General features: G+C 53.2%; 2 protein-coding genes across 2 annotated transcripts in view; one reads left to right on the top strand and one right to left on the bottom strand.

Annotated features, from left to right (window-relative positions):
* The window catches only part of LOC147084846 (uncharacterized), a 46,358-nt gene that overhangs the window by 24,763 nt on the left and 4,605 nt on the right, over positions 1 to 16,990 (bottom strand). Inside the window, exons 3-4 of the mRNA XM_085979347.1 lie at positions 8,609 to 9,038; positions 5,242 to 6,470 (exon numbers count right to left, since the gene is read on the bottom strand). Of these exons, the coding sequence (XP_085835473.1) occupies positions 5,242 to 6,470; positions 8,609 to 9,038 (1,659 nt within the window). The remainder of the gene's footprint in view (positions 1 to 5,241; positions 6,471 to 8,608; positions 9,039 to 16,990) is intronic.
* On the top strand, positions 9,031 to 15,452 carry LOC147084847 (uncharacterized). Its single transcript, XM_085979554.1, has 2 exons — positions 9,031 to 9,227; positions 10,286 to 15,452. The coding sequence occupies exons 1-2, from the start codon at positions 9,135 to 9,137 to the stop codon at positions 10,946 to 10,948; spliced, it is 756 nt and encodes a 251-aa protein (XP_085835680.1). The 5' UTR covers positions 9,031 to 9,134; the 3' UTR covers positions 10,949 to 15,452.

The following is a 16,990-nucleotide window of genomic DNA, read 5'->3' as shown; positions in this document are numbered from 1 at the left end:
TGGACCCCACCAACCACGTGTGAGCCGTGCGGGCCGCCATTTTGGACACCACCAGCCGAGGGGGAGCCGCCATCTTGGACACCATCTCGGGACCAGGCCCTCGGCGCGGGCGAATACTACAGCAACCCACCGACCTCGACGATGGCCTCCATCACCCTGGACCAATCTAGGCCCCATCAACTAGCCAGGTCCATGATGAACGTAAAGGTAAATGGCCATGCCACAAATTGCCTTTTCGACTGCGGAAGCACGGAGAGCTTCATCCACCCCGACACGGTGCGACGCTACTCCCTATCGGTTATGCGCACACGCCACCAGGTCTTTATGGCCTCAAAGTCCCATACGGCGGACGTCGGCGGCTACTGTGTAGCGACTCTGACAGTGAACGGCGTGGAGTACAGAGAGTTTAAATTCCTCGTCCTGCCACAGCTCTGCGCTCCCGTACTGCTAGGATTAGACTTCCAGTGCCATCTGGAGAGCGTCACGATGGCATATGGCGGGCCCCTGCCCCCACTTACAGTCTGCAGCCAGCAGAATTTAAACACGGCGCCGCGCAAAGTATGCAGCCTGTCCACCCTGAAGGTCAAACCCCCCCCATTGTTCGCTAACCTCGCCAAAGACTGCAAGCCAATTGCTACTAAAAGCAGGCGGTACAGTGCCGGGGATAGGAGCTTTATTAAATCAGAAGTACAAAGACTCCTGAGGGAAGGGATTATCGAGGGCAGCACCAGCCCATGGCGAGCCCAAGTGGTGGTAGTAAAGACCGGCGAAAAACAGCGCCTGGTTATTGATTACAGCCAGACGATCAATCAATACACGCAATTAGACGCATACCCACTTCCCCGCAAATCTGGCATGGTCAACCAGATAGCACAATACCGGGTATTCTCGACGATTGATCTGAAGTCGGCATACCACCAGCTCCCCATCAGGCCTGAGGACCGCCAATACACGGCCTTCGAGGCTGACGGTCGCCTCTACCACTTCCTCCGAGTCCCCTTCGGCGTCACCAACGGGGTCTCGGTCTTCCAAAGGGAGATGGACCGGATGGTTGACCAGAACGCGCTGCAGGCCACCTTCCCCTATCTAGACAACGTCACCATCTGCGGCCATGACCGGCAGGACCACGACGCCAACCTAGAAAAATTCCTCCGTACGGCCCAACGGCTGAATCTGACAAACAACAGAGAAAAATGTATGTTCCGCACCGCGCGCCTTGCTATTCTTGGCTGCGTGGTGGAAAACGGAGTCATCGGCCCCGACCCCGACCGAATGCGCCCCCTCCTGGAACTACCCCCCCCCCCCACTGCCTAAAAGCCCTGAAGAGATGCCTAGGGTTCTTCTCTTACTACACCCAGTGGGTGCCCAACTATGCGGACAAAGCCCGGCCCCTCATCAAGTCAACCTCCTACCCCCTGACGGCAGAGGCCCGTGCGGCCTTCACCCTCATAAAAGAGGACATTGCGAAGGCCACAATGCACGCAGTGGATGAGTCCATCCCTTTCCAAGTGGAGAGCGATGCATCCAACTTCGCCCTAGCCGCAGCCCTTAACCAGGTGGGGAGACCCGTGGCCTTCTTTTCACGGACCCTCCAGGGCCCCGAAATTCGACACTCCTCAGTCGAGAAGGAGGCCCAGGCGATAGTGGAGGCTGTACGGCACTGGAGGCATTACCTGGCCGGTAAACGTTTCACCCTGCTCACTGACCAACGGTCAGTAGCATTTATGTTTAACAACAGACAAAGGGGGAAAATCAAAAATGATAAGATATTGCGGTGGAGGATCGAGTTATCCACCTACAACTACGATATCTTATACCGGCCCGGGAAACTTAATGAGCCCCCAGACGCCCTATCCCGTGGGACATGTTCCAACGCACAAGGCGATAGGCTACGGACCCTCCACAATGATCTCTGCCACCCGGGGGTCACCAGGTTCTTCCACTTTATTAAAGCTCGCAACCTGCCTTACTCCATCGAGGAGGTCAGGACCATGACCAGGAACTGCCAGGTCTGCGCAGAATGCAAACCGCATTTTTATAGGCCAGACAGGGCACACCTGATTAAAGCCACCCGCCCCTTCGAACGTCTCAGCGTCGATTTCAAGGGGCCCCTTCCCTCCTCTGACCGCAACACGTACTTCCTCAATATTATTGACGAGTACTCCCATTTCCCCTTCGCCATCCCCTGCCCGGACATGACCAGCGCCACAGTCATCAGGTGCCTCCACGACCTGTTCGCCATATTTGGCTTCCCCAATTACATCCACAGGGACAGGGGCTCGTCGTTCATGAGCGACGAGCTGCGCCAGTACCTGCTCGAGAAGGGCATAGCCACGAGCAGGACTACCAGCTACAACCCCCGGGGTAATGGACAGGTAGAGAGGGAGAACGCAACGGTGTGGAAGACCGCTATGCTCGCCCTAAAATCCAAGGGCCTCCCAATCTCCCGCTGGCAAGATGTCCTCCCCGATGCACACCACTCCATACGATCACTGCTCTGTACTGCCACAAACGCCACCCCTCACGAGAAGATGTTCGTCTTCCCCAGGAAATACACCTCAGGGACATCACTACCGCCATGGCTGACGTCTCCGGGACCCGTCCTGCTCAGGAAACACGTGAGGAGCCATATGACGGACCCCCCTGGTCGAAAAGGTTCACCTCCTCCACGCCAACCCACAGTACGCCTACGTGGCGTATCCTGACGGGCGGGAGGACACAGTCTCAATTCGAGACCTCGCGCCCTCAGGTACCACCCGAAACACCATCGATCACCATCCACTACCTCCACTACCCATGACGCACCACCGGGGTGTCTACCACGAACTGACGACATGCCGGTGCCATCCCTACCCCGAGAGGACGACACGCCAGTGCTCCGTCCCACGCGAGAAGCGGCCGCAGGCAAAGAACTGCCGCAACCGGCACCACGAAGATCATTACGGCAGACAAGACCCCCGGAGAGACTTTCGTATATGAACTTTTGAAACACTTCACCCCGCCGGACTCTTTTTTAAACGAGGGGTGAATGTGGTAAACCACTGTTAACCTGTACATGCCTGTGTGGTAAACCACTGTTAACCTGTACAAGTCCAGGCATGTCTCAGCCCCTGGCTCCACCCCTAAGCCCGGGTATAAAGGTGACTCACCACCCTTCCCCAGGGAGCTCTTAGGATGGATTCACTAGCAGAGGCATGCCCTAGTTCTTAGTCAATAAAAGCCTACTTCATATAAGTCCATTTCGAAGCCTTTGGTATTGTTGATAGCGCATCAAGTCGTTCCTGTGAAGAGCCTTGTGATGCTTTACTACATTACAGGCACGGGATAAATGCAGGTTGTTGTTACAATTCTAGAACGCCAGCGGGCCACTATATCGAAACACAGCAGTTCTCCCCGGTGTCCTGGGGCCCAATATTTATCCCTCAACCAACATCACTAAACACAGACGATCTGGTCATTATCACATTGCTGTTTGTGGGAGCTTGCTGTGCGCAAATTGGCTGTCGCTTTTCCTATATTACAACAGTGACCACACGTCAAAAACATACTTCATTGGCTGGGAAGAGCTTTGGGACGTCCCGAGGTCGCGTAAGGTGCTACATAAATGCAAATCTTTCTTTTCTAAAATTTCACCGTTTAAAACCCAATTCACAGATTCACAGAAACCCCACAGTGCAGATAGAGGCCATTTCGGCCCATCGAGCCTGCACCGACACATATCCCACCCGATCCCCGTAGCCCCTACACCAACACATATCCCACCCTATCCCTGTAACCCCATGTATTTAATCCCCCTAACACTAAGCGTCAATTTCCATGTTCCTAATTAATAAGACCTAAACTTTACTTTCATTCCTACATCTATACTCTTATCAAATTCAGAAGCAGAGCAGTTATGTTAAACTTGTAGAGAACCCTTGGTTAGACCACACTTGGAGCACTGTGCACAGTCCTGGTCTCCATATCCCTCAGTTAGACCACACTTGGAACACTGTGCACAGTTCTGGTCTCCATATCCCTTGGTTAGACCACACTTGGAGCACTGTGCACAGTTCTGGTCTCCATATACCTTGGTTAGACCACACTTCGAGCACTGTGCACAGTCCTGGTCTCCATATACCTTGGTTAGAACCCACTTGGAGCACTGTGCACAGTTCAATCTCCATATCCCTTGGTTAGACCACACTTGGAGCACTCTGCAGTTCTGCTCTCCATATACCTTGGTTAGACCACACTTGGAGCACTGTGCACAGTCCTGGTCTCCATATACCTTGGTTAGAACCCACTTGGAGCACTGTGCACAGTTCAATCTCCATATCCCTTGGTTAGACCACACTTGGAGCACTGTGCACAGTTCTGCTCTCCATATACCTCGGTTAGACCACACTTGGAGCACTGTGCACAGTTCTGTTCCCCATATACCTTGGTTAGACCACACTTGGAGCACTGTGCACAGTTCTGGTCTCCATATACCTGTTACACCACACTTGGACCACTGTTCACAGTTCTGGTCTCCATATTATAAAAAGGATAGACACACACTGGAGAAGGTGCAAAGAAGATTTACTAGGATGATCCCAGAACTGAGAGGTTACAACAATCAGGAAAGGATGAACAGGCTGGGGCTCTTTTTCCCTAGAAAAGAGAAGGCTGAGGGGTGACCTGATACAGGTCTTTAAGATTATGAAAGAGTTCGATCGGGTAGACGTAGAGAAGATGTTTCCACTTGTGGGGGAGAGCAGACCTAGGGGACTTCAATAGAAGACAGTCACTAATAAATCCAATGGGGAATTCAGGAGAAACTTCTTTACCCAGAGAGTGGTGAGAATATGGAACTCGCTACCACAGGGAGTGGTTGAGGTGAATAGTACAGAAGCATTTAAGGGGAGGCTGGATAAACACACGAGGGAGAAAGGAATAGAAGGATTTGGTGAGATGAGGAGAGGCTGGCGTGGAGCAGAAACACCGGCGCGGACCGGTTGGGCCGGATGGTCAGTCTCGGAGCTGCAAGTTCCACGTAAAGTCACCAAGGCAGGTTCCAACCGTCGGCCGAGGCCCCAAAACGCCGCCGATCACTTCCCCAGGCGGTGAACTGCCTTCTTGTGCCGGCTGAAGCTGGAGGGCTGGCCGAATTCCTTGCCGCAGATCTGGCAGCGGTAAGGGGTCTCGCCGGTGCGGGTGCGGCGGTGCACGGCCAGGCCGGAGGCGCAGCCGAAGCGCTTGCCGCAGGTGCTGCAGGGCTAAGGCTTCTCGTCGGTGTGGTTGAGCTCGTGCTGCCTCAAGCGGCAGCGTTTGCTGAATCCCTTGTCGCAGATCTGGCAGCGGTAGCGGGACTCGCCGGTGTGGGTGTGGCGGTGCACGGCCAGGTTGGAGGTGCTGCCGAAGCGCTTGCCGCAGGTGCCGCAGGGGTAGGGCTTCTCGCCAGTGTGGGTGCGGCGGTGCACGGCCAGCTCGGAGGAGCCGCCGAAGCGCTTGCCACAGGTGTCGCAGGGGTAGGGCTTCTCCCCGGTGTGGGCCCGGCGCCGGTGGGTGGCCAGGTTGGAGGCGCTGCTGAAGCGCTTGCCGCAGGTGCCGCAGGGGTAGGGCTTCTCGCCAGTGTGGGTGCGGCGGTGCGCGGCCAGGTGGGAGGCGCCGCGGAAGCGCTTGCCGCAGCTGCCGCAGGGGTAAGGCTTCTCGCCGGTGTGGATGCGGCGGTGCACGGCCAGGTCGGAGGCGCAGAAGAAGCGCTTGCTGCAGGTGTCGCAGGGGTAGGGCTTCTCCACGGCGTGGGTCCGGCGCCGGTGGGTGGCCAGGATGGAGGTGCGGCTGAAGCACTTGCCGCAGGTGCCGCAGGGGTAGGGCTTCTCGCCAGTGTGGGTGCGGCGGTGCACGGCCAGGTCGGATGAGCGGCCGAAGCGCTTGCCGCACGTGCCGCAGGGGTAGGGCTTCTTGCCGGTGTGGGTGTGGCGGTGCACGGCCAGGACGGCGCTGCTGCCGAAGCGCTTGCCGCAGGTGTCGCAGGGGTAGGGCTTCTCCCCGGTGTGGACGCGCCAGTGGACGCCCAGCTTGTGCAAGAGGCCAAAGCCGCGGCCGCAGATGTCGCAGCGGAACGGCCAGTCCCCCGTGTGGCGGGGCTGGTGCTTGAGCAGGTCGGAGGCACGGGCGAACCGCTTGCCGCAGTCCGCGCACTCCACCGGCTCCTTCTCCCGGTGCATCGCCTGGTGCTCCTCCAGCCCGCCGAAACAGTCAAAGGTCTTCCCGCACTGGGAGCAGATGAAGCTCTTCCAGACGCCTGGGGACTCCTTCAGACCGTCCTCCTCCTCCTCCTCTTCTTCCTCTTCTTCCTCCTCCTCCTCGTCCTCGTCCTCTTCCTCTTCCTCTTCCTCCTCCTCGGAGCAGCTCGCGCCAATCCCATTCCGGGGGCTCTCCGGCGACTCGAGGACGTTCTCCTCCGGTGCTCGGGAATCCTCCATCGGAGCTGTCTGTCTCTCCTAGAGAGAATGAACAGATAGTCATGTGGAGAGACTGCAGAAACTGGGGTTGTTCTCCTTAGAGCAGAGAAGGTTAAGGGGAGATTGACCAGAATGGTAATAGGGATGAGGGACTTCAGTGATGTGGAGAGACTGGAGAAGCTGGGATTGTTCTCCTTAGAGCAGAGAAGGATAAGTGGTGATTGACCAGGATGGTAATAGGGATGAGGGACTTCAGTGATGTGGAGAGACTGGAGAATCTGGGATTGTTCTCCTTAGAGCAGAGAAGGTTAAGGGGAGATTGACCAGAATGGTAATAGGGATGAGGGACTTCAGTGATGTGGAGAGACTGGAGAAGCTGGGATTGTTCTCCTTAGAGCAGAGAAGGTTAAGGGGAGATTGACCAGAATGGTACCAGGGATGAGGGACTTCAGTGATGTGGAGAGACTGGAGAAGCTGGGATTGTTCTCCTTAGCGCAGAGAAGGTTAAGTGGAGATTGACCAGATTGGTACCAGGAAGCAGGGGGGTGGGGGGGGGGTGGGAGGTTAGGAGGGGAGGAAGGAATAGAAAGAACACCCTGTACTTTTGTAAGAGGCAGGAAAGATAAAATGTTGCAAATGGGAATGGCAAAAATCATACTGCATGAAAAATGGGTGCCAAATAACTGCCTGAATCTGTGAGGTTAAAGCTTAAAACTAAAGGCTTTTATTAAGTAAGAACATGGCATCAAGTTAACACAGGGCAACCATCATTCATCACCAACCCAGCCCTTATGAGTAAGACCCAGCTCTTATAAGTAAGACTCACACCAAACCGGAGGATCCAGAGGGGCGGGGCTAGGGAGGAGCATTAGTGGTTACACCTGTAGAACATTCCAGACATTAACAAGTACAACAACAGACAATACAAATGCCAGAACACAGAGTTATTTCATCACATTGGCCCAGAAATTGGTGTCGGGGGCTTCCCGTGGGTGCAAGCCCCCGACCTACACTTACATAACGCACCGACTGTTGAAGCCTGGCCCGCAGTGGATTTCCTGTCAGTGGCCCACTTCAGCTCCCGGCGCGCTGTGCTTGCGTGATCCAGCGGCGTAGTTAGTTCGATGAGCTGGCTGGGATCACGTGAGCACTGGGCAGCCAATGGGAGGTTGCAAAAGTTCATTCATGAGTTTGATAGTAAGAACTGTCAAACTCATGAAAACTCAGGGTGCCCAAAACACTACTTAAACTTCAAATAAAAGTTTAAAAAAATCCCACTAAATAAATGAACTATTAATAACTGTAAAAAACTATTTTAAACAATTATTCAAATTTTTGAAAAAAATAATTTTTTAACAAATCGGGTCTAAAAATACACTTACCTTACTGTAAATTCTTTAAAGATAATAAACCTGTGGAAACAATTACTAAATTTAATTATTAGACCACTTACCTTTTAAAACTAAGTACTTACGTCTGCTTTTTTCACGCGTAAAAACCGGAGGCCTTTACACACGGGCAACTCTTTAAAAAAAAAGGAATTTCAGCGCGCACGCGCTGCCTGAAACGTCGCCCGCGTTCCGCCTCTTAACCCCTTGGTTCAGAGGACAGGAAACGCCGGTTTCCCGCACATGCGCTAAACCGGCACTTCCATCGGGCCCACGTGCGAGTACCCCGTCCGTACTCACACGTTGGGACCCGAATTACTGGGCCGTTATCTGAAATTGTTAAAACACAATGTTGAGGCCGGCAGGCTGCAAAGTGAGTTTAACAATTGCAGATAATGATCCCTGCCCCCATTTTTCATGCAGTATGATTTTTGCCATTCCCATTTGCAACATTTTATCTTTCCGGCCTCTTACAAAAGTACAGGGTGTTCTTTCTATTCCTTCCTCCCCTCCGAACTTCCCCCCCTGTCTCTGCACCTGCTCAATATCCGTTACATCTCCAGCTTTTTCCAGTTCTGATGAAGGGTCCCAGACCTGAAACGTTGGCTCTGTTTCTCTCTCCACGGATGCTGCCTGGCCTGCTGAGTATTTCCAGCATTTTCTGTTATTTCAGCTGCTAAATTGAGCAGGTAAATTGGAATTTTTTTTTTAAAAGCCCCCAGGCTTCCCTCACTCCGCTTATTACTCCCCCAAACCCCAGGATTCACTCCCTCTTCCCCACTTACTCACCAGGCCCTGGACCTCCTCCTCTTCCTCCTCCAGGCAGAAGGAGCCGCTCAAAATGGCGGCCGCGCCGTCCCGCCGCAAAAGACTACAACACCCGGTGTGCCCCGCGGCGGCCGGCGCAGGCGCGGCTCGCCCGGGTGAGTGGGCGGGGTTGGCGACCGACCGCGCGCTGATTGGCCGCCGGCGGCTCCGTGATGGACACGCCCACTGGGTGGGACGCACGACTTTGGGGGGGGGGGGGCGAGACCACAATGAAACATGCGCAGTATCTCTTCCTGATGTCGGATTAAAAGGAGGCGGGGCCAGGTGCGAGCATGCGCAGTGTGTCTCCAGCCAGCCGCAAGAAAAGGGGCGGGGCCACTGTAGAGCATGCGCACTGTCTTCCCAGCCCCAATGAAAGGGGCGGGGCCATATCGTAGCATGCGCAGTGTCGCTTCACCACCAGCCCCAATGAAAGGGGCGGGGCCATGTCGTAGCATGCGCAGTGTCTCGCTTTTCCTGCCGTTGACTGCAGCTTCGCCGGCGGGGCATGATGGGGAGTGTACCCTCCCCGGAGCGGGACGGCGCGGCCGCCATTTTGAGCGTCTGTTTCGGCCTGGAGGAAGAAGAGGTCCAGGGCCTGGTGAGTGGAGCCTGGTGATTCGGGGTTAGTGGGGAAGAGGGAGTGAATCCTGGGGTTTTGGAGCAGTAATAGGGGGGGGTGAGGGGAGCGGTTTGAAAAGAAATTCCAATTTAGCTGCTGAATTTATCACCTTGGCTGTGTCTCGGATCTGGCTGTGTGCAAATTGGCTTTCTCCCCACCTCCCGCCCGCTTTTTCCCTACCTCATCGCACCTTTCCAAAAAAAAGCGCCCCCTGGGCCGTGAAGCGCTCCCCAAGGCCGCGCCACATACCAGTCTCTTGATTTTTCAACGGAATTTGACAGTCGCTTATTTTGCCATTGCGCTCCAGATGACCTCTCGCATTTGCCATTGCGCTCCAGATGACCCCTGGCATTTGCCATTGCGCTCCAGATGACCCCTGGCATTTGCCATTGCACTCCAGATGACCTTCCCACCCCCCCCCCGCCCCCCGCACCCGCATTTGACATTACGGCTCTTCGAGTACATGCCTTTTGAAAGTTCCTACGGAATCTGCTTCCACTGCCCTTACAGGCAGTGCGGTCCAGATTACAACAACCCTCTGGTTCTTTTGCCAATTATTTAAAATCTGTGTCCTCTGGTTGCCAACCCATATGCCAGAGCAGACAGTTTCTCCCTACTTGCTCTATCAAAACCGCTGATAATTTTGAACACCTCTATTGAATCTCCCCTTAACCTTCTCTGCTCTAAGGAGAACAATCCCAGCTTCTCCAATCTCTCCACATCACTGAAGTCCCTCATCCCTATTACCATTCTGGTCAGTCTCCCCTTAGCCTTCTCTGCTCTAAGGAGAACATGCCCAGCTTCTCCAGTCTCTCCACATCACTGAAGTCCCTCATCCCTGTACATTCTGGTCAATCTCCCCTTAACCTTCTCTGCTCCAAGGAGAACAACCCCAGCTTTTCCAGTCTCCCCACATCACTGCAGTCCCTCATCACTGGTACCATTCTGGTCAATCTCCCCTTAACCTTCTCTGCTCCAAGGAGAACAACCCCAGCTTCTCCAGTCTCTCCACATGACTATCTGTTCATTCTGTCTAGGAGGGACGGACAGCCTGGATGGAGGATTCTGAAGCACCGGAGAACGTCCTCGAGTCGCTGGAGACCTCCCGGAATGGGATTGGCACGGGTTGCTCCGAGGAGGAGGAGGAGGACGGTCAGAAGGAGTCCCCGGGCGTCCGGAAGTGCTTCATCTGCTCCCAGTGCGGGAGGACCTTTGACTGTTTTGGCGGACTGGAGCAGCACCAGTCGATCCATCAGGAGAAGGAGCCGGTGGAGTGCACGGACTGCGGCAAGTGGTTCGCTGCGCCTCCGACCTGCTCAAGCACCGGTGCGCCCACACCGGCGAGAAACCCTTCGCCTGCCAGGTCTGCGGCCGCGGTTTCCGGCGGCGCGACGCTGTGTCCTCCCACCGGCGCTCCCACACCGCCGAGATGCCCTACCCGTGCGAGGTCTGCGGGCAGGCCTTCCAGCACCGGGTCAGCCTGGCCGCCCACGGCACCACACCGGCGAGAAGCCGTACCCGTGCGCCCGCTGCGGCAAGCGCTTCACCGACCTCACCGGCGTCCGACGCCGCGCCGTGACCCATGCCCGCCTCGGACAGCGTGCCACCAAACCACGCGGTGGGAAGTGAGCCACTGGATTTGGCCGCCAGATGAACAGTGCCCGCCACGCATCAACAATGGGACCATCGTCAGAACATAAGACCATCAGAATTAGGAGCAGGAGTCAGCCATTCGGCCCCTCGAGCCTGCTCCGCCATTCAATAAGATCATGGCTGATCTTTGACCTCAACTCCACTTTCCCCCCCCGATCCCCATATCCCTCGATTCCCCGAGAGTCCAAAAATCTATCGATCGCAGCCTTGAATATACTCAATGACTGAGCCTCCACAGCCCTCTGGGGTAGAGAATTCCAAAGATTCACCACCCTCTGAGTGAAGAAATTCCTCCTCATCTCTGTCCTCAATGGCCGACCCCTTATCCTGAGACTGTGACTCCTGGTTCGAGACTTTTCAGCCAGAGGGAAACAGCCTCTCAGCATCTACCCTGTCAATCCCCCTCAGAATCTCAGACCTTTCAATGAGATCACCTCTCATTCTTCTAAAATCCAGAGAGTACAGGCCCAATCTACTCAATTAGTCTTGGTGCTATTACACAGGAGTCTATACCACAGAAACAGACCATTCAGCCCAACTGGTCCGTGTCGGTGTGTCTGCTCCACACCAGCCTCCTCCCACCCCTCTTCATCTCACCCCGTCAACACCAGCCTCCTCCTACCCCTCTTCATCTCACCCCGTCAACACCAGCCTCCTCCCACCCTTCATCTCACCCCGTCAAAACCAGCCTCCTCCCACCCCTCTTCATCTCACCCCGTCAACACCAGCCTCCTCCCACCCTCTTCATCTCACCCCATCAACACCAGCCTCCCACCCCTCTTCATCTCACTCCATCACCATATCCTTCTATTCCTTTCTCCCTCCTGTGTTTATCCAGCTTCCCCTTAAAAGCATCTGTGCACTTCGCCTCAAACACTCCCTGTGGTAGCGAGTTCCATATTCTCCCCACTCTCTGGGTAAAGAAATTTCTCCTGAATTCCCGATTGGATTTATTAATGACTATCTTATATTGATGGGCCCCAGATTTGAGGCGCTCGCCCCCTCCCTATCTCTGTAACCTCCTCCAGCCCTACAATTCTCATCCTCCTGTTCAAATCCCTCCATGGCCCCTCGCCCCCTCCCTATCTCTGTAACCTCCTGCAGCCCTACAATTCTCATCCTCCTGTTCAAATCCCGTCATGGCCCTCGCCCTTCCCTATCTCTGTAACCTCCGCCAGCCCCCATAATTCTCAGCCTCCTGTTCAAATCCCTCCATGGCCCTCGCACCCTCCCTATCTCTGTGACCTCCTCCAGCCCTACAATTCTCATCCTCCTGTTCAAATCCCTCCATGGCCCTCGCTCCTCCCTCTGTAACCTCCTCTAACCCCTACAATTCTCATCCTCCTGTTCAAATCCCTCCATAGCCCTCACCCCCTCACTATCTCTGTAACCTCCTCCAGCCCTACAATTCTCATCCTCCTCTTCAAATCCCTCCATGACCTTTGTCCCCCTCCCTATCTCTGTAACCTCCTCCAGTCCTACAACCCTCCGATATCTCTGCGGTCCTCCAATTCTGCCCTCTTGAGTATCCCCGATTTCCATCGCTCCACCATTGGCAGCCGTGCCTTCAGCTGCCTGGGGCCCTGAGCTCTGGAATTCCCTCCCTAAACCTCTCCGCCTCTCTCCCCTCCTTTACGACGCTCCTTAAAACCGACCTCTTTGACCCAGCTTTTGGTCAACTGCCCTAATATCTCATGTGGCTCGGTGTCAAATTTTGTCTGACTTGCGCTCCCGTGAAGCGCCTTGGGACGTTTTACTACGTTAAAGGCGCGGGATAAATGCGAGTTGTTACTGGCAAGGGTATTGAGGGCTCCGGAACGAAGGCGGGGAGATGCAGATCAGCCATGATCTAATGGAATGGCGGAACAGATTGTGCAGGAGTTTGACGGGAGGAACAGGGAAAGACAAGTCCCGCTGGCCCGGTATTGGTGATGAGGGGAGTCAACCAACTTAAAATTGGTACTGATAACCGGGGAGAGTTGTTGGCGCTTGGAATGTTTTGCCAATAGCTTGCTTGGTGGGTGCCAATGGTGGAGCAATGAATATCGGGGATACGCAAGAGGCCGGATTGTACACAGTGCCTGTTGGAGATTGTGCTGCACATCTTTCTGTTGCCCGGGGCCCTGAGCTCTGGAATTCCCTCCCTAAACCTCTCCGCCTCTCTTTCCCAATTTAAGACACTCCTTAAAACCGACCTCTTTGACCCAGCTTTTGGTCGCCGGTTCCAGTATCTCCTTATGTGGATCGGTGTCAATTTTAAAGAAAAAAGTCTTGCATTTCTATAGCGCCTTGCACCACCTCAGGACGTCCCAAAGGCGCTTCACAGCCAATGAAGTACTTTTTTTGAAGTGTGGTCACTGTTATAATGCAGGAAACGCAGCGGCCAATTTGCGCACAGCAAGCTCCCACAAACGGCAATGTGATGATGACCAGATCGTCTGTTTTAGTGATGTTGGTCGAGGGATGAATATTGAGCCCAGGACACCGGGGAGAACTCCCCCCTGCTCTTCTTCCAATAGTGGCCGTGGGATCTTTTACGTCCACCTGAGAGAGCAGAGGGGGCCTCGGTTTGACGTCTCATTGAGTGGTCCCAAGGATGAGGGACTTCAGTGATGTGGAGAGACTGGAGAAGCTGGGATTGTTCTCCTTAGAGCAGAGAAGGTTAAGGGGAGATTGACCAGAATGGTACCAGGGATGAGGGACTTCAGTGATGTGGAGAGACTGGAGAAGCTGGGATTGTTCTCCTTAGAGCAGAGAAGGTTAAGGGGAGATTGACCAGAATGATACCGGGGATGAAGGACTTCAGTGATGTGGAGAGACTGGAGAAGCTGGGGTTGTTCTCCTTAGAGCAGAGAAGGTTAAGGGAGAGATTGACCAGAATGGTCCCAAGGATGAGGGACTTCAGTGATGTGGAGAGACTGGAGAAGCTGGGATTGTTCTCCTTAGAGCAGAGAAGGTTAAGGGGAGATTGACCAGAATGGGACTGGGGATGAGGGACTTCAGTGATGTGGAGAGACTGGAGAAGCTGGGGTTGTTCTCCTTAGAGCAGAGAAGGTTAAGGGGAGATTGACCAGAATGGTACCAGGGATGAGGGACTTCAGTGATGTGGAGAGACTGGAGAAGCTGGGATTGTTCTCCTTAGAGCAGAGAAGGTTAAGGGGAGATTGACCAGAATGGTCCCAAAGATGAGGGACTTCAGTGATGTGGAGAGACTGGAGAAGCTGGGATTGTTCTCCTTAGAGCAGAGAAGGTTAAGGGGAGATTGACCAGAATGATACCAGGGATGAGGGACTTCAGTGATGTGGAGAGACTGGAGAAGCTGGGGTTGTTCTCCTCAGAAGGTTTTACTGTGTTAAAGGTGCTATATAAATGCAAGTTGTTGCTGTGAATCACAAACGAGACTTCATTCTCCCGCCATGGTCAATTGATCCCTCTGCCTAGGTTTGTTACCCTGCTCACTAAAGTTGTACAATTAATCACTCAGTCAATGTAGCCCCAGCCCCTTATCTCCTTGCACAGAACTGCGAGGTTATACTCATCGCGAAAGGCCGCCCTGGCACGATGGGCCGAATGGCCGCCTCTTGTGTTGTCTTGTTCTATGAAGTAGAGATACCGGTGTTGGACTGGGGTGGACAAATGTAAGAAGTCACACAACACCAGGTTATAGTCCAACAGTTTTATTTGAAATCACAAGCTTTCAAACCCCTTGTGACCCCACCTCATTGTTCTTTGATGTAATGTTTTCCTGACTAACCTGTTTGGACACCATTCACTCCTTTGATTGCTGTGATTATCTCTCTGCCGAGGTGTGATAAATGGCAGTTAGAAAGATTACCTGTAATCACCTGGCATTATTCTCTGACTATATAAGCTGTGTCTTTATGCATCTCTCCACTTCACCTGACGAAGGAGCAGCGCTCCGAAAGCTTGTGATTTCAAATAAAACTGTTGAACTATAACCTGGTGTTGTGTGACTTCTTACATTTGTTCTATGAAGGCTGCGGGGTGGCATGACAGAGGCCTTTTAAGATGATGAAAGGGTTCGATAGGGTAGACGTAGAGAAGATGTTTCCACTTGTGGCCGAGACCAGAGCTATCGGGGCCATCGATAAAAGCTAGTCACCAAGAAATCCAATGGGGGATTCAGGAGAAACCTCTTTACCCAGAGAGTGGTGAGAATGTGGAACTCGCTACCACAGGGAGTGGTTCAGGCGAATGGTACAGATACATTTAAGGGGAAGCATTTATATAGCGCCTTTCACGACCACTGAACGTCTCAAAGCACTTCACAGCCAATGAAGTACTTTTTGAAGTGTGGTCACTGTTGTAATGTAGGAAAGGCGGCAGCCAATTTGCGCACAGCATGCTCCCGCAACCAGCAATGTGATAATGACCAGGTAATCTGTTTTTTTGTTATGTTGATTGAGGGATTAAATATTGAACCAGGACACCGGGGATAACTCCCCTGCTCTTCTTCGAAATAGTGTCCGTGGGATCCTTTATGTCCACCCGAGAGACATAGAAAATAGGAGCAGGAGTAGGCCATTCGGCCCCTCAAGCCTGTTCCGCCATTCAATGAGATCACAGAATCACAGAATCACAGAAACCTCACAGTGCAGATAGAGGCCATTTCGGCCCATCGAGCCTGCACCGACACATATCCCACCCCCGATCCCCGTAACCCCTACACCAACACATATCCCACCCTATCCCCGTAACCCCACGTATTTAATCCCCCTAACACTAAGGGTCAATTTTATCATAGCCAATCAACCTAACCTGCACATCTTTGGACTGTGGGAGGAAACCGGAGCACCCGGAGGAAACCCACGCAAACACGGGGAGAATGTGCAAACTCCACACAGACAGTCATCCGAGGCCGGATTCGAACCCGGGTCCCTGGAGCTGTGAGGCAACAGTGCTAACCACTATGCCACCGTGCTGATCATCCAAACTCATTACCCTGTCCCTGCCTTCTCCCTATATCCCTTGATCCCTTTAGCCTTAAGAAATATATCTAACTCCTTCTTGAATATATTTAATGAATTGGCCTCAACTGCCTTCTGTGGTAGAGAATTCCACAGGTTCACCACTCTCTGGGTGAAGAAATCCCTCCTCATCTTTTTCCTTATGCAATAACATTTCATTTTGTTTCATCAAACTTGGTCTACAAGAGTTTTCTCTACATTGTAGTTCCTGCGCCTAAGTCCAGAGTATAGAATCTAAGGGGCGAGTGGGTCGAACCACTCAAGGTTTACTGTGCAAGAGAGAGAGGCCTCTAGAGAGAGAAACCTCAGGGAAACCTCTCGAGGAAAACCCCCTACAGTCGCTCCTGTGAAGAGCCTTGTGATGCTTTACTACATTACAGGCACGGGATAAATGCAGGTTGTTGTTACAATTCTAGAACGCCAGCGGGCCACTATATCGAAACACAGCAGTTCTCCCCGGTGTCCTGGGGCCCAATATTTATCCCTCAACCAACATCACTAAACACAGACGATCTGGTCGTTATCACATTGCTGTTTGTGGGAGCTTGCTGTGCGCAAATTGGCTGTCGCTTTTCCTATATTACAACAGTGACCACACGTCAAAAACCTACTTCATTGGCTGGGAAGAGCTTTGGGACGTCCCGAGGTCGCGTAAGGTGCTACATAAATGCAAATCTTTCTTTTCTAAAATCTCACCGTTTAAAACCCAATCTCCATGTTCCTAATTAATAAGACCTAAACTTTCCTTTCATTCCTACATCTATACTCTTATCAAATTCAGAAGCAGAGCAGTTATGTTAAACTTGTAGAGAACCCTTGGTTAGACCACACTTGGAGCACTGTGCACACTTCTGATCTCCATATCCCTTGGTTAGACCACACTTGGAGCACTGTGCACAGTTCTGGTCTCCATATACCTTGGTTAGACCACACTTGGAGCACTGTGCACAGTTCTGGTCTCCATATACCTTGGTTAGACCACACTTGGAGCACTGTGCACAGTTCTGGTCTCCATATACCTTGGTTAGACCACACTTGGAGCAATGTGCACAGTTCTGGTCTCCATATACCTTGGTTTGACCACACTTGGAGCATTGTGCA

Source organism: Somniosus microcephalus, unplaced genomic scaffold, assembly GCF_052327205.1.
Source record: "Somniosus microcephalus isolate GS21.2 unplaced genomic scaffold, FLI_Smic_1.0 unresolved_chr9, whole genome shotgun sequence".
In the NCBI taxonomy this organism is placed as follows: Eukaryota; Metazoa; Chordata; class Chondrichthyes; order Squaliformes; family Somniosidae; genus Somniosus; species Somniosus microcephalus.
The sequence above is the reverse complement of the archived record's forward strand: the minus strand, read 5'-3'. Positions and strand labels throughout refer to the sequence as shown.

Coding starts and splice junctions, on each gene's coding strand:
- LOC147084847 (XM_085979554.1), top strand. CDS start 9,135: ATGATGGGGAGTGTACCCTCCCCGGAGCGGGACGGCGCGGCCGCCATT. Junction 9,228..10,285: donor AAGAAGAGGTCCAGGGCCTG/GTGAGTGGAGCC, acceptor CATTCTGTCTAG/GAGGGACGGACAGCCTGGAT.